Source organism: Mustela erminea, chromosome 12 (genome assembly GCF_009829155.1).
Source record: "Mustela erminea isolate mMusErm1 chromosome 12, mMusErm1.Pri, whole genome shotgun sequence".
NCBI lineage: Eukaryota > Metazoa > Chordata > Mammalia > Carnivora > Mustelidae > Mustela > Mustela erminea.
Genome location: NC_045625.1, coordinates 20,042,707 through 20,064,094, shown reverse-complemented (window position 1 = coordinate 20,064,094; position 21,388 = coordinate 20,042,707). Strand labels below are relative to the sequence as shown.

The 21,388-nt window shown below is 47.3% G+C and overlaps 1 protein-coding gene across 6 annotated transcripts; it reads right to left on the bottom strand.

The window, feature by feature from the left end:
• Positions 1 to 229: 229 nt before the first annotated feature.
• WDR31 (WD repeat domain 31) lies at positions 230 to 18,535 on the bottom strand. 6 transcript variants are annotated; one of them, XM_032307744.1, is made up of 11 exons: positions 18,374 to 18,535; positions 12,908 to 12,910; positions 11,580 to 11,720; positions 10,984 to 11,116; positions 9,441 to 9,515; positions 8,530 to 8,674; positions 7,702 to 7,802; positions 5,753 to 5,820; positions 4,585 to 4,726; positions 2,825 to 2,987; positions 230 to 878 (listed from the first exon to the last, which is right to left on the bottom strand). In XM_032307744.1, the coding sequence occupies exons 3-11, from the start codon at positions 11,624 to 11,626 to the stop codon at positions 718 to 720; spliced, it is 1,035 nt and encodes a 344-aa protein (XP_032163635.1). In that variant the 5' UTR covers positions 11,627 to 11,720; positions 12,908 to 12,910; positions 18,374 to 18,535; the 3' UTR covers positions 230 to 717. The 6 variants fall into 6 exon arrangements, with proteins under 6 accessions (XP_032163635.1, XP_032163634.1, XP_032163631.1 ...); XM_032307743.1 differs by lacking the exon at positions 12,908 to 12,910 and adding an exon at positions 11,871 to 11,876; XM_032307740.1 differs by having other exon boundaries at positions 18,392 to 18,474.
• Positions 18,536 to 21,388: the final 2,853 nt, after the last annotated feature.

The window sequence follows — 21,388 nt, the reverse complement described above, 5'->3', positions numbered from 1 at the left end:
AAGCTGAAATCGAGAGTTGGATGTTCAACTGCCCGAGCCCCCCAGGTGCCCATCTACATTCTACGGTTGTCAAAGACTCCCGTTGGCCTCATACTGGCTGTCCCTAAGAGAGTTTATATAAAATGACATAAAAAATACTAAAATGTACGAATGACGTTTTTGTAGCCTTAATCTCTAGAACCTCTCCACTTCCTTGTGCACAAAACAGGTGAGACAACTCGGCTTCAGGGCAAGGCCCTTGGTGGTCAGCATTTTCAAGCCCCCTGGGGTCTAATTTTCATGCACTGGTCTGGGAAGCGCCACCTGCATTTGCGGCCCCTCCCCGTGGAAGCCTAGACTTCCTCACCTTGCGGAGGAGCAGTGACTGCCGCGGAATGTCACGTCCACAACCCATGTCCTCTATGGAGCAGCGCTCCCCTCTCCTATCTGGGTAACTGCGAGGCCACCCAAACAGTCTCTCCCCCAGCAGCTTTTTCTTCTGTGGAGACACAGGTCAGTCTGATACACTCCACCCCATGTTCGGACTCTCAGACAGAGACCTATCGTGTTTCTAAGCTGCACCTGGACTTCCATTGGCCTCGAACCCTGATAGACCTTCTGAGTGGACGGAAGCAGAGTATCCTACATAGCCCTCCCCACAAGATCACAGGGAAACACAAAGCCACACAGAGAAAGGACGGGCCACGTTTGATATTGTCCAGTGCGTGCCTCCTGGCCTCAGAAGGCTGCCACTTCCTGCAGCTCCAGCCCTTGGCTGCGCTCCACTCTGAGCAGGTGAATTCCTTTGTTGAAACTTGCACACAGTAAGGAGATGGTGTCACCAACAGCCAGAGAAGTCAAGGGTCCTGATCCATCCAGGGACAAGGTGAACAGGCAGGCTGTGGGGGGAAGAGGGAACCAGCAGCTCAGACCAAGGGCTCAGGGTCATGGGACATGAGGTCTCTGAGAAACCCGTGTAAGCAAAGCATGTGCTCTGTGTCCAACCCAGGTAAGAGCCTCATCGCCTGCTCCAGAGGACTGTGCACCTGTGGGGAGGTGAAAGTCCGAGCAGCCACAAGGCTTCAACTCCAGAGAATGGCATGGGGCCCAAACAAGGTGTGTATCCCTTAAAAGCCTGTTCAGACAGCCGGGACCTCGCCTGCAAGGACGTGGGAACACACGGCCCTCAGTTCCCACCTGCCCAGAGAACAGAGCAGGGGGCCAGGGCAGAGGAAAACAGACAATGCTGATCTTCAGCTGCTGGCTTCTGGGGTCTTGCTCCCTTCAAGACAAAGGAGATTGGGACCTGAAGGGGAGTCTGGGGGCTTCCAGCTGGCCCGGTCTCCCTCCGTCCCTGTCTCCCCTGAGAACCCTACAGGTGCGCAGCTGGAGGGCAGGGCAACACTTTCAGACCTTGTTCTCCCTGGTGTCAGGCTTATGAACATTGAACCTGACAGCAGCTGCTCTTCCCACCTCCCACAGCTGTTCCACGGGGCAGCTGGAAAGGGCACCTGCAGCGGGCACAGCAGGGCTGTCCTCCCTAGGGAGGTATGGCTCACGAACCATAGACATGATCTCCCATCTTTTCTCTGAGTGGGCTACCCTATCCTTCCCTGCTGGGAGCTGAGTTTCCGTAACATAACTATAGGAGGGATTTGTTGTGAGATTCTTTTTTTTTTTTTTTTTTAAAGATTTTATTTATTTATTTGACAGACAGAGATCACAAGTAGGCAGAGAGGCAGGCAGAGAGAGAGGAGGAAGCAGGCTCCCTGCTGAGCAGAGAGTCTGATGTGGGGCTCGATCCCAGGACCCTGGGATCGTGACCTGAGCCGAAAGCAGAGGCTTTAACCCACTGAGCCACCCAGGCACCCCTGTTGTGAGATTCTTTAATTTAACACTATTCCTATGTCCAACAGAGCCCCGGGTTCAGCACAAAATAGTCTGAAGGCAGTGGGGTGCTGGTAAGGCAACTTTCTGGAAGAAAAAACCAGCCGCCTTTACTCATAGCATTTGCCACCTTTTGTGGTGAAAATATTCCCACTATGACCATATTAGATATTCCTGAATATTTAACAATCAGCCAGTAGCAGTGGGCTCTGGCATACTTCACTGAGGACTTGGGGGAGCTGTGTTCCCTAAAACATCTTTTTTTTCTGGAACTTTGGAGTTCATGACCTGACTGGGATCTCAAACCTGACCTGTAGCATCAAGACAGGGCAGTCTGGGTAGACAGTGCTTACTCTACCTCACCCCCACCAAGAGCGGAGACTCTCATTTTTAGTCCTTAAAAAATGAATTTGAGGGGCGCCTGGGTGGCTCAGTGGGTTAAGCCGCTGCCTTCGGCTCAGGTCATGATCTCAGGGTCCTGGAATCGAGTCCCGCATCGGGCTCTCTGCTCAGCAGGGAGCCTGCTTCTTCCTCTCTCTCTCTCTCAGCCTGCCTCTCTGCCTACTTGTGATCTCTCTCTGTCAAATAAATAAATAAAATCTTTAAAAAAAGATGAATTTGAAAATGACAATTCTTGTCTCCTTTGCCAGGCATTTTGAGCATCACACATTAAAACCTGATGAAGAACTTTGGGTAGCAAGAACAGTAAGAACCAAATACATTTGAGTTCTCAGGAGTGAGTCTGTACAATGTGGTAGTGGGGCTCACGCAGTGAGGGCCTCTAGCAGGAGGTTCAACAGAATCCTGGTATCTTAGTGTCATCTCTTAACCACTAGGGGCCTGGAGAGTGGCAGAACATGGCTGTCTTTGTATTTGCTGAGCAACTGAAAGAGAGAGTTTCAAGGATGCTTTTAGGACACCATGTGTCTTTGAGAAGCACCACCAGCAGGCTCCTTACCTCCAGTGTCTTGGTTCCAAATCTTCACTTTGCAGTCATGGGATGAGGTAGCAATTATAGGCATCGAGGCCAGCGCTCTTGGTAGAAAGACACAGGATGCAACAGTCTGGAAATGCCCCTTATATTCACATATTCTGTTTCGTGTCTGCCTTAAGTCCCACAGCTGTAGAGGAATGACATAGGTTAGCTCATACACACGTATTTCCCCAGCTTCACACATGCTGCCCTCACTGATTTCCACCCGCCACCTTCTCATGATCCACCTGTGTCCCCCACTTACCTCCTCATGGAGCTACCCCTCGTCTTCATCCATCCCATCCACACACCAAATCACCCATCCATCTGGTAGTTATTTTAAACATCAACGATCTCAAACAACCCTGGGTAAGTGTGTGCAGGGAGGGTTGCTGCCTTCCTCATTAATGTCAGGGCCAGGGAAGTGAAAGCTCTAAGTCCTACAGCATGATGGGACAGTATGGCATCGCCTACTTTTTTTTTTTTTTTTTTTTTTAGTTTTTTATTTAAGTAATCTCTACACCCCATGTGGGGCTCAAATTCACCATCCCAAGATCAAGAGTCTCATGCTCTTCTGACTGAGCCGGCCAGGCGCCCCGGGGGTGCCTACTTTCTAGCACAGCTCGGCCTCTTGGCCTGTGGGTTCTGTGCAGACCCCATAGTTAGGAGCACCTTCTCATAAGCACACAGAGGCGCAGACCTTCTGACTGACTGCCTCCACGCTGAACCTTGGTATATGAAGATGAGACCCTCCAACAAAGGAGGTAACAATGCTGCCAATTTACACTCTTGTTGACACAATCAGATCACAGCTAGAGAACAAGGTTCAGGGAGGAGAGCAAACCAAATTGTGTCCAAAATATAATGAAGGCACCATGTTAATTCAGGAGAACAACATCCAGAGAGGAGAGTGATCTGAACTGTTATCGAAAAATAATGAAACCACAGAACACCGCATCAGTTGTAGGGGCTGGAAATGCTTAGCTTGGGGAAGAGGTGTTACATCAATAGCCTGGGGATTCAGTGCCTCAGTGCACCACTTCCTAGAGGTGTGGTCTTGTGCAAGAGACTTCAACTTGCCATGCCTCTGTTTGCTTATCTGTAAAATGGGAATTATAATAGAACCTAATTCACGAGGTTGTTGTAAGGATTAGATGAGACAGTGCATGTAATGTGCTCAGGCCAGTGCCTAGCATGGACTGTTTGGTACAACAGGAGCTCTAATTGTTATATTTGGACCAGATGCTCCTCTTAGCCTATATTCTACATTGAGGAATCCGAGGTACTTTGGAGATACACTGCAATGTAATCCAAAATTAGGTGCAAGGAAATGTATATAGGTAAGGGTTGGGATGGGCCGTCGACCAACACTGGTGCCTAAGACTCCCTGAAGAGCTTGAGACTCCTGTACCTTGACCCCAAGTACAATGGGAAGACATTCGGCTCTTCAAATAGTCCCTCCCCTCTGTAAGCTCTGCCTGAACTAGGGACATTAGCAAGCTGGTTCTGTGTTTAGCACCTTCCTATCTTAACTCTCATCCCATGCCTCTGTCTACTCTCAATTCAGAGAGCCCAAAGCTAATGGAGGTTTCTTGAGAGATGCATCCGGAGTGCAAAGGCTCACTTACAGTATGCACTCGGAATAGGCCTGAGCCATTAGCAGAGCTGGCCTGGATTTGGCCGGAGGTCAGAGGAAGCACTTTGCTCATCAGCAACCAGGCCCCCAGACCCCGACACTCACTCACCGTGGCTTCGCAGCCTTCCCCTCCAAAGCCGTTGCTGCAGGAGACACACTTGTGTCCATCCTCACTGACCTCGCAGTAGGTCTGAATATGCTGCTTTGCGGGAAATACGTGAGCTACCTGCAGCCCCCGGCTATCCCATAACCTGCAAGAAACGAAGCAATGAGCCTGTGGTAAATGTATTGGACAGACCCACTAACGTAAACCGCGGCCTCCGCGGCCTCCGCGGCTCTGGCCAGTCAGATGGAATGTCATGGTTCACCTAAAAACAGGAGTATGAACCAGATCGACCTCGGAGACACCAAAGCTGCCAGGAAATAACCAAACTGAATGACATCTGAGTTCTTTCTATTTTGAGACCCACTTAATAGGAATCTAGACCAAGCGTCTTAACCGTACAAGTTAATTTGTTAATTTGGCCCTTTAGGATACTGCTTTCAAGGGACAAGAGGATATTTCTGTGCCTGTGACTTAATTGCTTTAAAAGATAGTTATTAGGATCCAGAGGAGCCATCACCATTCCAGAATCAGATACAAAAGACTTGCAGGCCTTGGCCTACTGGGCCGCGGGGTCCACAGGGAGTGTCTTATTCAGCTTCTCGTCTCATTTTTCACCTCTTTACCTCATTCTTCCTGTTTTCTGAGTAGAACGAATCTCTTCTGAGATCCAGAGTTTCTCGTTGTGCTTTCCACTCAACAAGTCACCTCATTTGACTCTCCTGACGGGGATCCGACCCCACTGGCCCAGACAAGGCTTCCCCTGAGGGCTGGGTGCTTGAGAACATCCGGCCCCCAGCAGGGGAGGAAAATGGAGCCAGGCAGGCAGCTCAAAGCGGGGGCAAGCCAATGACGGGGACTGAGCTCAGATTGAATGTGTTCACACTGGGGGCGGGGGGGGGGGGCAGGGGGGGTAAGGGTGGGGTCAGAGTCAGCTGCTTCAGACCCATCCAGGACAGGGGATGGTTTCCTGGCCTTACTTCCTGCCATTCAGCCTCTACCCAGACAGTCCAGGGATCCACGCCAGAGACCCCAGCCCCAGCAAGGGGCAAAGGGGCAGAAGGCCCTGGGAAGGCACAGCAGTGTGGAAAAGCAGAGGAGAAAGGGAGTCATAAAAGCTTGGGAATCACAAACCTTCACCAGAAACACCTTCATGGCTGCTCAGTAAGCCCACCTGATGGTTTTATCTTCAGAAGTCTGTAGTACATATGGTTCTTGGGGGACCCAGCACAGGTGAGTGACCTGGAAAAAGCAAAATTTTCAAAACTTCTCCATACCAAGTCGCTCTTCTATGGCAACTCCTGTAAACCGTGCTAAATAGAGTCTCTCCACTTCTCAAGGACGCTGACTCGTACACTCGACTTGGAAGGAGGCTGTGTTTTCGTTTTTGTTTTTGTTTTTTTAAGATTTTATTTATTTGACAGGCAGAGATCACAAGTAGGTAGAGAGGCAGGCGGTGGGGGGTGGGGAAGCAGGCTCCCTTCTGGGCAGAGAGCCCGATGCGGAGCTTGATCCCAGGACCCTGAGATCATGACCTGAGCCGAAGGCAGAGGCTTTAACCCACTGAGCCACCCAGGCACCCCAGGTTGTGTGTTGCAGATGCCCCCCACTCATGCTCTACTGGACGCCCCTGAATCAGCAGCAGCAATGGTAGTGGCCGGGCCAGTGGTGTGTACCAGAATGCATGCGGGCACCCCCACTCGTGGTGGAGAACTGCTAGTGACTGGCAGCCACAGAAAGCAGCCCCCCCCCCACCCCGTTCTATGGTGGGACCACTGAAACCCTAGTCTAAGGCCTCACAAGGTTCAGGATGCATTCTTTCTTTTCATCCCTATGACCCCCTGCTGGACAGACATGAAACAGTTTTCAAAATAACCCAAGGAGACACAATTTTCTTCTAGCAACCTCCACAAATATGGAGGGTATAGAGTGAGCATACCATACCCTGCCAGGGACAGTTGTGTTCAAAACTGGAAAAGATGACCACAAGTGATAGTTAATGACCACTAAAGGAACACCTATCATGTCAAATCATGGGATTCTCTCCATTTTATAAATGAAGACACTGACACTCTAAGTGACTTTCTCAGAGTAACTCAGCTAAAATGTGATGGCTCTTGGGGCGCCTGGCTGGTTCAGTTGATAGAGCATGTGACTATTGATCTCAGGATTGTGAGTTCAAGCCCCATGTTGGGTGTAGAGATTATTTAAAAAAAAAAGTAATGGGGGCGCCTGGCTGGCTCTGTTGTTAAGGGTCTGCCTTCGGCTCAGGTCATGATCCTAGGGTCCTGGAATTGAGCCCTGCATCAGGCTCCCTGCTCTGCAGGAAGCCTGCGTCTCCCTTTCCCACTCCCCCTGCTATGTTCCCTCTCTCACTGTGTCTCTCTCTGTCAAATAAATAAATCAAATATATATTTTTTAAAGTGATAAATCCATAATTTGAACCCAGGTATGACTGACCTCAAAGGCTGTGGAGTTTATCTACCAGCCTACTCCCAGAAAACATTGGTCTTCATATACACAGCAAATTATACATAAAGCAAAGGGTCCTGCTTGTTTCTCTGCACATCAGCTATGAGATCCTGGAGGACAAGGTGGTGTCTTAGGCCACTAACCCTGCTCCTAGCACAGCAGATATGGAAAAACACATTTTGAAGGAATAAATGAACACACCACTTAAAATTCCAGTATGAACTAGAAGAGGTATTCTCTGGAGGAGAAGACTTTATTTATTTTTTTTTTTTATGATTTTATTTATTTATTTGTCAGAGAGAGAGAGACTGAGGACAAGCAAGGGAGCAGCACGCAGCGGGAGAAGAAGACCTCCCACTGAGCAAAAAGTTGGATGTGGGACTCAATCCCAGGACCTTGGGATCATGACCTGAGCAGAAGGCAGATGCTTAACCACTTGAGCCATCCAGGCGTCCCTGAAGCAGAAAACTTTAAAGAGATCACCCAGCCTGATAACCCTGAGAGGCCAGAGTCTGACAGAGTTCAGGGTGAGTAGTAATGAGGCGTCAAGCCTCTACTGCCCCATGTATCTCCTGATCTCTCTCACAGGCTCTTTGCCTCACCACGTGCTCCCCTCTGCTGTCCCACTCTCTACCAACTTTGAGTTCCTACCAGGTTCCTGGAGATGGAAGCTCTCTCCATACACTGTCCAGTCCCAACGTCCCATAGGAGCAGGGTGTTGTCCCGGGAGCCAGTGCACAGCTGTGACGAGTCTGGGGGTACAAGAGAAAGATGGTCCATGAGATGGGCCTGGTATGGGGCTTTTCAGAAAGTACAACGAGAGGGCGCCTGGGTGGCTCAGTTGGTTGAGTGTCTGACCCTTGGTTTTGACTCAGGTCATGAGCTCAGGGTGGTGAGATGGAGCCCTGAGTTGGGCTCCATGCTCAGTGGGGAGTCTGCTTCTCTTCTCCCTCTCCCATTGCTCTCCCCTCCACATCCGCTCACACACTCTCTCTCTAAAAATAATCAACCTTGGGGCACCTGGGTGGCTCAGTGGGTTAAAGCCTCTGCCTTAAGCTCAGGTCATGATCCCAGAGTCCTGGGATCGAGCCCCGCATCCGGCTCTCTGCTTAGCAGAGGGCCTGCTCCCCCATTCTCTGACTGCCTCTCTGCCTACTTGTGATCTCTGTCAAATAAATAAATAAAATCTTTTTAAAAATAAATTTCAAAAAATAATCAATCTTAATTAAAAAAAAATAAATAAAAGAGGTGCCTGGTGGCTCAGTTAGGCATCTGCCTTCGGCTCAGGTCATGATCCCAGGATCCTGGGATTGAGTCCCATATCCAAGTCCTTGCTCAGTGGGGAGCCTGCTTCTCCCTCTGCCTGCCACTCCCCCTGCTTGTATTCTCTCTCTCTGATAAATAAATAAATTTTAAAAAAAGAAAAGAAAGAAAGAAAGAAAATACAACAGTGTTGGGTAGAGCTCTCTTTGACTTTACCTGGACTCACAGCCAATCCACTGACCACCATGGCATGGCCAGAGAACTGTTGCCTTGGCTGGGCGGGGCCACGCAGGTCCCACATCCTGGCTGTCCTGTCTCGAGAGGCGCTAAAGAACAGGCTGGATCCGTGAATACAGGATATCTGCTCAAGAGAGAAAAAAGCCCGGGTGTGCTTGTTTGATTGGACTTGGAAATGGGCAACAGGCCCGGGGCTGCGGGTGTCAGAGCCTGAGGCTCTCCCCCGGCCCTGTTGGGGTGGGAATGCACTGCATGTGGGCATCAGTACCTTGCCCTGCGCTGGGAGCTGTGCAGGCGACGGAGTCAGTTCTTGAGGTGGATTTCAGGGAGAGGAGTTGTAGAGACCAGCATTCGCTATCATCTTGGCTGGAAACTTACTCTGCCCCGTAATGCTTTTTTAACAAATTAATTATTTAACTGTTGTTGGCTTTTTAAAAAATTCCCCAACTAGACTAGAAGGTTCCTGAATATAGGGATTTTTTTCAATTTATTTATTTATAAATGAATTAATATATATTATTATATACATCATATATCATTATTATATATAATAAATTAGTGAATAAATGTTATCATAAATGAATATTTATTATATAAATGAATAAATGTTATCATTTCTTATTTTCTAGCTACAGTAAACACACAGGCTGCCTTCAGCACCTGTCCCCGTTGAGTCAGGATAGGCAGGGAGAATTCTTTATTTACCACCTGAGCTATTAAGGGCTCAGTGACAAAATAAAAATCATGTCTAATATGTCTCTAGCAATAGCTAAGGGAATGGTTCACTCTGCTTTTCCTTTACCACATCAGATGAAGCCGTTGCATTTTCTTAAGACTGAATATCCAATCACTCTAACTTCCCTCCACAATAATGATCATTTGAGAATTACCTTCGTGACCTCTCGTTCATGTCCTCTGAACCTTTTCACCACATCCCCGCTCTTCCAGTTATAGGCCACCACTGTCTGTGGAGAGTCATTAGAGTCATTAGAATATCTGTAATATTTTAAGTGACTTTTTATTTAACTAAAACAAGCCTTTACTTCATTATCTACCTAATGTCTCTCTCTCTCTGTCAAGGGTCTTGCATTAGGGCTTTATTTTATAACCCTTATCCTGTCCCCTACCCTGACTTTCTTTTCTTCCCTCCTGACTAGTGCTCTGTCTCTCTCCAAGGCAATGGGCCACTGCTCTGAGCCTCATTGATGGGTTCAGGAGGACACTCCCCAAGGGGAACAGACTCAGCCTGAAGGTTCTGGTTGTCTACATGGGATTAGCGTTTTCCCTCCTAATTGTATTGTTCTTCTTTTTTTGTGTATTTAAAAAAATTTGTCATCTTAAAAAAAAAAATTGTCAGGTGCCTGTGTGGCACAGTCAGTGAGGCGTCCGACTCTTGGTTTTGGCTCAGGTCGTGATCTCATGGCTCATGGGACTGGGCCCCACGGCGGGCCCCGAGCTCAGCAGGGAGTCTGATTCTCCCTCTGCCTCTCCTCCTCCCCCCAACCCCTGCTCTCTCTCTAAAATAAGTAAAATAAATCTGAAAAAAAAAAATCCACGAAATACAGTATGAAAATGAGAAGAATTAAAAGAATTAACATTTCTGCTTCCAGTGTCCTAGCTGCGGGTCCTGTACTTGATGCAAATATGGGGGGGAAAGCAATCAGATGCAGCTGGTACTGGGAGAAGGACAGAAACACAAAAGAGAAATCATAATGTTCACCACTGTTGAAATTTTGGCAAAAGAGCAGCATAAAAAAGACTAGAAGTCTCCTTTTTAAAAATCTATTTATTTATTAATTTATTTTATTTATTTGAGAGGGGGAGAGAAAGAGCACACAATCAAGGGTGGGGGCAAAAGGAGAGGGGGAGAGAATCTCAAGCAGGCTCCAGCTCTCCACTAAGCGTGAAGCCTGATGCGGGGCTCGATCTTACCACCCTAAGATCACAAACTGAGCTGAAATCAAGGGTTGGTGAGGGTTAAGCAATCCTAGAGTTAAGCAAGTGCTTCACCGACTGAGCCACCAAGACACCCCAAGGAAGAAGTCTCCTTTTGTTAACAACTAGCTCCTGTGTCTGTGTGTGGGTATGAAAATGGCTTGGTCAGAATAATACTAGTCAATTATAAGAAGCATGTGGGCGGTCTGGCACATCACTGAAGATCTTACCACCGAAGCCTCACAGCTTCCCTGGGAGGCTGGCATTCTCATCCCCATTCCATGGATGTGGAGACTGAGGCTCACGAGCAGTAAATGACTTGCCCAGAGGAACAGGAAGAGGCAGAGCAGGGACTTAGAGCCAGTCTTCCTTAGTCTAAAGCCTATGGTTTTACACTACTCAACCTTGTTGCCAGAAATGCAGAACCAGCATTTCCTTCCCCAACATCTTCCCTTCTCCACAGTCAGCTGGTTCCGTGGGAAGCACAGCAAACCCCACCTTATCTTTTCCTCCAGAGACACACAGGTCTGAGTTCAGAGCAGCAACGACAGAGACACTATCCGTGTGGGCTGGGCCATACTCCAGACAAGCTTTAGTTTGAATTCTCTCCTCTATAATCTCGTCAGGCCTGCTGAAGAGAGGATGGCAAATGAGAGGCCCCGGGGTACGGAGTGCAGTGGGGTACGGGGAAGACGGGGCAGGCTATGGGAGAGGCCAGGCGGAGGAGAATCTGGGCAAGGAGTACAGAAGGGAGACCCACGGCCATTGCCAGAAATGGATTATCAATGCCGAGCACGCTCAGAACAGCCGAAGGACTAGAATCCAATAAAGGAGAATCCTGAAGCCAAGAAGCCAGGAGTCTTTGCTCACCTGGAGCTTATTCCCAAAGATACCAGGCCAGGCATCCCAAAGATGCCAGGCCTCTCTCTGTGGGGCTGAGGACACTAGCTAATCAGCTGCTTCTCACCCAAAAGAAAACAGACCGAACTGTTCAAGGAAGGTCATCAGGAATCGCTCTGGGCCTTCTCTTTCTTTAGTAGAGAGTTTTAATGTGACATGATAAAACTTGGGATCCCAGAGTCAGATGGCCGTACCTGTATTTGTAAGTGCTGTGTTTGAGTTTGCTTTGCAGTTTCCCCATCGCTGCACAGAACCTACACAAAACCTTGTGAGAAGGAGCTCGTTTCAGATGCAGCTGAGCAGTGGCATCCCCTGTGGTTGCTGGAAGTTGTCTGCTTAGTGAAAAGAATACATACTGTTAATGTCGTTAGGCATGACAATGGGAGTCTGGTGACCTAAAAATAAAGCCTATTTTATTTATTTATTTGACAAAGAGCGAGAGAGCACAAGCAGGGGGAGTGGCGGAGGGAGAGGGAGAAGCAGGCTCCCTGCTCAGGCAGGGCTCCATCCCAGGACCCTGGGATCCCGACCAGATGCTCAACTGACTGAGCACCCAGGCCCTACAAGCCTTTTTTTAAAGACTAATCCATTGTACTCATTTGCTTTTCCTCTTTTCTTTGACTCTTCCCATGGCCCTGGGACTGTACCCTCCCATAAAGCATTAGCAGATCAGCAAAAGCAAAAACAAAACTAATTTGAAAACTACAGAGAGGTTTCTTGGGGTGCCTGTGTGGAGTGGCTACTTTAATAAGTAGAGAATTTCCTTTTTGGACAACAAAAATGTTCTGGAACTAGACAGTGGACATTGTCTATGTACTAAATAAGAGTAAGTTTTATGTTATGTATTCTACCACAACAAATACTAGGAATATGTATTTGAAACTAAGAAATAATTTTTACCAGTATAGCTTCTTGGAAAGGAAGAGGCTTAGCTATTCCTAGCTTGCTGGTTTTTTTTTTTTTTTTAAATAATTTCATGTGACACTTTTCTAAATCAGTGTGCCAGGTCATGGGGTTTTTCTGTAGTAACAATGAGCTAAAGGGGCACCTGGTTGGCTCAGTCCATAGATTATGCTATTCTTGATCTCAGGGTCATGAGTTCAAGCCCTATGTTGGGTATAGAGTCTACTCTAAAAAAAAAAAAAAAAAGAGAGAGAGAGAGAGGCGTGAGAGCTGATACAGGTAATGATCTAGAACAGTACTAAACCAGTGTGGATTCCTGAGACCCTTTCAAGAAGTCTGCCTCTCCCTCTGCCTCTCCTCCCTGCACCCCCAACTGGTGCACGCATGCGCTCTCTCTCTCTCTCTCTCTCTATCTCGTGTGTGTGTGTGTGTGTGTGTGTGTGTGTGTATTCTCAAATAAATCTTAAAAAATAAAATTATTATTTTGGGAGGTATAAGGGGTAGAGGGAGAGAAAGAATCTTTTTCAAAAAATATTTTATTTATTTGAGAGAGAGAGAATGCGAGAGAGAGCATGGGGGGTGGGAGGATGGTGGGGAGGAGGAAGAGGGAGAAACTGACTCCCTGCAGATAGGAGGTGGAGGCGGGGCTTGATGCCAGGACCCTGAGATCATGACCTAAGCTGAAGGCAGACACTTAACCAACCGAACCACCCAAACTCCCAGAGAGAGAGAGAGAGTCCTTAGCAGGCTCCAAATTCAGCACAGAGCCAGACACGGGGCTCAATCTCACAACCCTGGTATCATGACTGAGCTGAAATCAAGAGTCGAATGCTTAACTGTCTGAGCCACCCAGGCACCCCAGGAAAGAGCCAGCCCGGCTCTACAGGAATGACCAGAATGGTCTACAGGAACAACAGCAGGGAAAACTCCCAAATATTCTCAGTGATACCATGAAAAGACAGTTTTCCAGAAGAATTTCAGCATACATTTTGAAAAGCTGCCAGAACCGACCTCCGGACAAGACAGGTAGCCGTACAGAAGCACAGTGCAGTGACAAGAACGGTGTGTCGGGGGCACCAAGAGCCCTGGGCTCCAGCCCCAACTCTCCCTCCTCCCACTGTGTGTCCTCGGGTTCCTCCATTCCCTGCTCTACACCTCAGCTTCCCCATCTGTAAATGACACCAGACTAAATACTTTGTAGCAGACTGTGTATTCCATGAGAGGAAGGAGTCTATCATATCATACTCATCTTTGTACCTCCAGTGGCTTGCACAGTATGGCAAAAATATTTATTGTTAAGTAGTGTGAATCTAAGGCCCCTTCCAGTTCAGACATTCTAAAATTCTCTATAATAAGTATATGATATGCTGCCAGAAAAAATTCCAGGAAAATTTTCAAAACTCTTGGGATGTTGTACTGCTTATAGACAGATGGAGGTTGCTGGGCTGCCTATCTGTAAGCATAGCCCATTTTTCAACATTACCATCAAACTAAGGACAGGTGCCATCCATAGATCTAGGTCACCAAAAACAGCAGATGCTATAAATGGACTGGCTTTACTTAACACTGATTGGATTCTTAGCTGATATCTCCAGACAGCCATATTTCCCATCTGAAGAGCACTCACAGGACGCTCTAAGCAAAAGATAACTTTTAGAATTATTTACCCCCAAACCAATAGGATCTTCTGGTGAGCTGCCATATTTAACGCTTTGTAATGTTTATCCTTTGGAAAATGGTTCAGGCAGCAACTTCCTAATCTCTGTAATTACTGAAAAGACGCTTAAATTAATCTCTTCTCTGAGCATATGTTTGCACTGAAAGGAGATTCACAAGGTAAATAAAGACCTTGTTAAATGAAAGAGATTGTTAAGTGTAGCTTTCCCTCACAAAGAAAGAAATATCTTACAAAATTCCAAGGTCATATAACTGGCATATTTCCAACACTTAGGGAAAGTATACCATAATGTTAATTATACATCTATTTTTATTTTCACTTATTTAAGTAAGTTCTACACCGAACATGGGGCTTGAACTTAGGACCCCAAGATCAAGAGTCACACAATCTACCTACTGAGCCAGTGAGGTGCCTAGATTTATCTATTTTTTTTATGATATACAAAGTAAGGGGGCACGTGGCTGGCTTGGTCATTAGAGCATGTGACTCTTAATATTGGGGTTATGAGTTTGAGCCCCACATTTGGTGTAGAGATTATTAAAAAGAAAATTTTTTAAGATTTTATTTATTTATTTGACAGAGAGAGATACAGCGAGAGAGGGGACATAAGCAGGGGGAATGGGAGAGGAAGAAACAGGCTTCCTGCCGAGCAGGAAGCCCAACACGGGGCTGGATCCCAGGACCCTGGGATCGTGACCTGAGCCAAAGGTAGATGCTTAATGACTAAGCCACCCAGGTGCCCCTTAAAAAGAAAATCTTAAAAAATATGTGTGTGTGTGTGTGTGTGTGTGTGTGTGTGTGTGTGTGTATAGGTGTAAGTATAGGTATATATATGTGCTACTTTATTTTTTTAGATTTTTTTTTTTTTAATTTGAGTGAGAGGGCCTGTGTGCATGAGCTGGGGGGAGGGGCAGAGGGAGAGGGAGAAACAGACTCCCCAATGAACAGGGAGCCCCAATGGCAAAGTGGGGCTTGATCCCAGGATGCTAGGATCATGACCCCAGCTGAAGGCAAATGCTTAACCCACTGAGCCACCCAGGCACCCTATTATCATTATTTTTAAAGATTTTATTTTAAGTAATCTCTATACCCAGTGTGAGACTCAAACTTACAAAGCCAAGATCAAGGGTCACACGCTCCACCAACTGAGCCAGCCAGGCGCCTCCAAAGTAGGATATATTTAAATACTTAAATATATCATTAAACATTTTTATTTTACTTATAGTGCTTCTGTTCAAAAATTTTCAGAGCTGACTGCTACTGTTTTTCTGCGAAAAAGTCAATTTCACCTGCTTAAAATAGTACTTCAGTAAGTATGAATCACAGAATTTGAGATGGAAGAGCTTTTCAAAATCATCACTATTAAACCCTTAATTCAAAGATCTGAAGAACCAGGGCAGAAACATTATCTGTTCAGAATTCTAACTAGGTACATCTCTTGACTTCTGGTCTAGAGTTTCCCTTATAAACATCTCCAAAGAAGAAACAGTTTTAATGCATTTTAACAAATCTATTTCTTGAATAAATAAATTCTAATCACCAACTGACAGTGTAGCTTATTCTAAAACTGAAGAGCAATACAGAAGAGTCAGGTAGGGGCGCCTGGGTGGCTCAGTGGGTTAAAGCCTCTGCCTTCGGCTCAGATCATGATCCCAGGGTCCTGGGAACGAGCCCCCCATCAGGCTCTCTGCTGGGCAGGGCACCTGCTTCCCTTCCTCTCTCTCTGCCTGCCTCTCTGCCTACTTGTGATCTCTGTCTGTCAAATAAATAAATAAAATCTTAAAAAAGAAAAAAAAAAGGGTCAGTGTAACATTTGGTTTAGCGCTTCAGCACGGGAACAGTTCACTGCAGACGGCAAATTGCTGACCCTCTTGGAGTCTGACTCATCTATGTAAAATGGAATAATATCTCTCACTGGCTTCTGGAAGGATTAAAGATAGCATGTAACAAGGATTATTCTAAATTCTTTATATTTATTAACTCTTTTGATTTATTCCACAAGCCTCTGAGCTAGATGCTGTTATTGTCTTTGTCTTGCAGATGAGAAAAGTGAGGTGCAGAGAGGTCACATAACTTGCCCGAATTTACAAATAAGTTGCAAATAAGTGGCAAGAAGAGCTTGCTCTCGATCAGCATGGTATACTGCATCTCTGCAAAAGCTTGTGCACAGACAGCCCTCAGCTGCACCTGGCCATTGGCATGAGTGACAGCAACTGAAAGGAGCAATTTCTGCCAACTTGCCCCTTAATACCATGGTTAACACACACATATTAAACATACATAACAAATATACACAGAGAATATTTACAAATGGGTTTATGAGTCTGAAGGACATGAAGTTGAAGCCAATTATGTCTCCTGCCCAGAGTGATTGATCACACGAAGGCTAAGAATTCATTAAGTTGGGACGCCTGGGTGGCTCAGTTGGTTGGATGACTGCCTTCGGCTCAGGTCATGATCCTGGAGTCCTGGGATCGAGTCCCGCATCGGGCTCCCAGCTCCATGGGGAGTCTGCTTCTCTCTCTGACCTTCTCCTCGCTCATGTTCTCTCTCACTGTCTCTCTCTCAAATAAATTAATAAAATCTTAAAAAAAAAAAGAATCCATTAAGTTATACATTATATACCAAGGCAATTTAAAATCTCAACAACAAAGTATACATACTGGGATAATGTTCATATAGTTGTTATTTCTTTTTTTTAAAAAAGATTTTATTTATTATTTGACAGAGAGACAGCAAGAGAGGGAACACAAGCAGGGGGAGTGGGAGAGAGAGGAGCAGGCCTCCCGCTGAGCAGGGAACCTGATGCGGGGCTCCATCCCAGGACCCTGGGATCACGACTTGAGCCGAAGCCACCCAGGGGCCCCTATAGTTGTGATTTCTTATGAGTAATCTAAGCAGTGAAATTCTACTCAGTTATCTTCCACTGTTTATACTATGAACATGTAATATACTTTCGAGGAGGGACAGGGTCTTATTCATTTTTGTATCTGAGCTTAAAGCATAGTCTGGGACAATGGATGCAAGGCAAATATCTGTGGAATGAATGAATGGATGGTATATTAAGGTAGAGTCTGTTTGGCAAGAAGGCTTTTTTTTTTTTTTAATGTAGGCTCCAGGGATGCCTGAGTAGCTTAGTAGGATTTAGCATAGGACTCTTGGTTTTAGCTTAAGTCCTGATCTCAGGGTTGTGAGACTGAGACCAAGTGGGGCCCCAGGGGTCTGGCTTGGTACCCAGCATGGAGTCTACTTGTCCCTCTCCCTCTGCTCCTTGCACCCCTCCCCTCCCCACTCATGTTCTCTCTCAACAACAAATAAACAAGTCTTTAAAAAATAAAAATAAGGTAGGCTCCATGCCCAACGTGGGGCTTGACCTCAAGCTACCCTGAGCTCAAGGAGTTACATGCTCTGCTGACTGAGCCAGCCAGGCGCCCTGTAAGCTTTTGAAGGGCCCAACAACATAAGGGTCCTTCAAAATTGCCCAACAACAGATCATTCAGGGAACAGTTACCTGAGCTGTCCCAAATTTCAGGTCAGGAAAGGCTGGAGAGGACTTAAAAAAGCCGTAGACTCAGTTATGGCTCTGGAATATCCTTGTTGGTTCCAGAAGAAACCTGGCCTAAATCTGAATCCCAAGACCCATTTCTGCCCGAATTTGCTTTCCATACACCTTAAGATACCCCACGGTCACCTTAAACATAACTCAGGGGATCCTCTTTTAACTCTCCAGTGCAGTATTCCTCGAAATACTCCAACATAAACCCAACTGTTATTTTCCGCGAAGAAAGTGGGACTCGGAGGGTTGTGACTTGCCAAAGATCACACGAGGCAGAGCTAGAGTACCAGACCTCATTTCCCTAGACTCCTGGTCCAATCAGTGTTCACGTACATGCTGATTGCATATCGCCCTCCCTCCCCGCAATTCTCCTTCTGCGCACAAGGCATCACACCCAAAGTTCAGATACAAACAAAGCCGCACTGCAAGCACTGGAAGATGTTCTGATTCGACACTCTAATGGTGCAGATGGGGAAACTGAGGCTCAGAGTCTCCCAGGGAATCAGCACGAGGTCAGAACTTCCCAGGTTGCCCCAAGCTGGGGGACAGCCTGTGTAGTTTTTCCTTCCAGGCTCTTAGATCACAGTCGTCCCCCATCCTATCCATGTGGACTACCAAACCTTATTTTCTATGTGGGAGGGGGGACGGGGGAGGCGGGGTGCGGCGCAGTTCACCCAAGACCGGGCTGGGACGAGGGTTGGGGGGGGGGGGGAGTAGGTGTGGCACCACCCAACCCAAGGCCAGCCCTCGATCGAACTCCGCGCTTTGACCAGGGGCGCGGCTGCAGGTGCGCGAGGGCTCCCACCCCTCCGCCCGCCCCCCAACCCCCAGCTGCACCCCTTACCCCCCACCTTGTGCTCCATACCCACCGGCGGGCTGGCGGGGCCGGGAGCTGAGGCCGGCGGGGGCGCAGAGTGGAGGGCGTCCGCAGCCACCACGCACCACAGCCTCCCGCGCCTCCGCCCCTAGCAACGAGGCGCGCGTCGCTAGGGCAGGAGTCCCCGCGAAAAGCCTCCGGACGCTCTCCCCGCCCCCGAACCCCAGTTCCGTTCGCGGGACGTCTCCCGGAGGCCGGGCCCAGAGCGCCCAGCTCTGTTTTCTGACGGGATCGATGCGGTGGTGAGGTTCCAGAGAAGGGGACGGTTGTGCCCCCAGAACCGTGCCCCCGGGGGAATCTATGTAATGCAAGAAAAGCGGTACCACCGTAATAGTCGCCGAGGAAATCCTGAATAAATGTCCTATTTTAAATAATTATTCGCTCAGATGGAGTAATGTTATATTTCTTTGGAGTTTTCTGTGATTCTACCTCGTGATGCCTCTTTTGGACACTTCCCCAAGTCCACACCGACCACCACCCACCCACACCCCGGCGCCCCAGTCTCTCCCTTCCTCCTCCCACCCTCCCTCCCTTCCTTTTTCTTTCTTTCTTTCTCTCCTCTTCTTCTCTCCTTCTTTTTTTCTTTCATCAGACTGTTACAGCCCAGGACCACAGCAGAGAACCCTCAATACCTTCATGACATCCAATGGGAACACGGTCCCAGAAACCAACAGCAGCTGCGGGTACATTGCTTCCAGACTAAAGTCTACTCATTTCTGTATTCCTAGTGAACAGGGTTTGGTGTAGAGTAAGGGTCTGTTGAATGTTGAATGAGGAAATGAATGAATGAATGAATGAATGAATGGGATCTGAGCCAACATTTCTCTTGCACCTAGAAGGGACCTGCTGCCTGTCTGATCTCCCACCAAAACTGCCTTCAGTGAAGACTTGTGGAGTTTCTGAAAACTGGGTGCCTGTGGGAACAGGAATAGGGTTGGTAAGAGAAAATTACCTTCACAGAATATTAGGGCTGGCTACTGGGTCTGTCTTCCCATGCAAAGAGGCAATATCCTCACAGCATTCCTGATGGGGGTTCCTTTAGCTCCTGTTGATCTCCCTCGTTGATGACTCACTCATTACTTTCTGAGTCAGTGTCCTGTTGTTTCTGACAGGAGCTGGGATCTACCCCCCACACAAGACTGATCTTAGTTCAGAGCTGAGGGCTCACCCTACTAGCTTAATCTCTTTTGCCTACAATAACCTGGCAACATTCAACCAGGGGAGAGTGATTGTTTTGCCCTGAGACACTGGGCTAGGCTCAGTGCAGTTACAGATTTGACTTGTCTGATCCCTGCCCTCAAGATTTCCCAGCACCGAGGATGCAGCTCTTATGGAAGATGCTTTAGGCTCAAGGCACCTGAGACTCCCAAACTGGTATCACTAGCCAGACTTCTCCTTACACCTGTATATCCACCTGCTTTCTGTCCATCTCCACCTGGCTGTGACTCATACTGAAAATATCATCTTTGTCCCCAAACCTGTTCTTCCTCTTTTCCCTCTGAATGCTGGGCACTCACCAGTCACCCACGCCAAGGATCTTGGAGTCATCTGTAACTTTATCCTCTCTTCCTTGTTTCAGAACAAACCCCAAGACTTCTTAATTCTGCCCCTGAAATATCCTTTAAAAAAAAAAATCTGTCCACATCTCTCTACCCACCATTTTGGTTCAGGCCAACATCATGCCAGAGTGTGATGGCCACGAGCTCTCTGTAGCTTCTCTCATCTCGTAACTTATTTTGACCAACAGAATGTGGTGGAAGTGACATTGTCTACTTCCGAGTTTAAGCCACAAAGAGGTTTGTAGTCTCTTCTCTCTTCTTCTTGGAACCCTGCCACCATGGGAAGAAACATGTCTCATCTGTTTAAGACACAGAGCCCACCCAATAGCTAACACCACATGGCAGACATGTGAGTGAGAATATCTTAACCATCCAGTCCTAAATGAGCCATCAGATGACTGCAAACACACAAGTAACCATCAGAATAGCCCACCCGAACCCAGCCCAATTGGCAACCCACAGAACTGTGAACAAAGAAACAGCTTCATTTTAATCCACTAAGCTTTGGAGGTGGTTTATTATGGACCACAGATAACTGATATTCAAGATAAAATCCAAATTCCTTCCCTAGGTCAGTAAGACTTGGTCTTTATCTCTTTAGCCCATCTTCCCCCTTTGGCCCCCACACTCTAGGTTTCAATGGTCTAAACTACTTGGAGCTTCTTGGCTCCCCTTCTGTTGCCCTTGAATCCTTGTACATAGTGTTTCCTCTGCCCAGGGCATCTCCCCTACATTCCCACACCTGCATGTCTAACTATTAACCACAGCTTAGAGGCCATCTCCCCCCTACCTTCAGGTCTTCCCTAACTCGGTGTGATTTTCCATTTACTGGTTTCGCTCACTTGATTCTGAGCCCCATAAGGGCAGTGACTGAGTCTTACTTACACCCGTGTCTATTGCTGGTGTCTAATACAGGGTCTAGCACAGCACTCCAATAGAACTTTCTGGTATGATGGAATGTTCTATGTCTGCACTGTCTGTAGATGAGCTGACCCCAAGTCACATGGGGCTATCGAGCCCCTAAAGTGTGGCTAGAGCAATTGAGGAACTGAATTTTCAATTGTAAATTTTTAAAAAGACTTATTTATTTATTTATTTGAGAGCAATAGCGAGATAGAGAGCAAGCACCGAGTAGGGGGGTAGGGGCAGAGGGAGAGGAAGAAGCAGACTCTCTGCTGAGCAGGGAACCCCCTGTGGAGCTCGATCCCAGGACCCTGAGATCATGACCTGAGCCGAAGGCAGACACTCAACCAACTGAGCCACCCAGGCATCCCTAAATTGTATTTAATTTGAATGTAACTTTAGTAGCCACCTGTGGCTAATGACTATGGTATTGGACCAGACAGGTTTAGCACACAGTAGATGCTCATTGATTATTTTTTTTAATATTTTATTTTTTTAGGGGCGCCTGGGTGGCTCAGTGGGTTAAA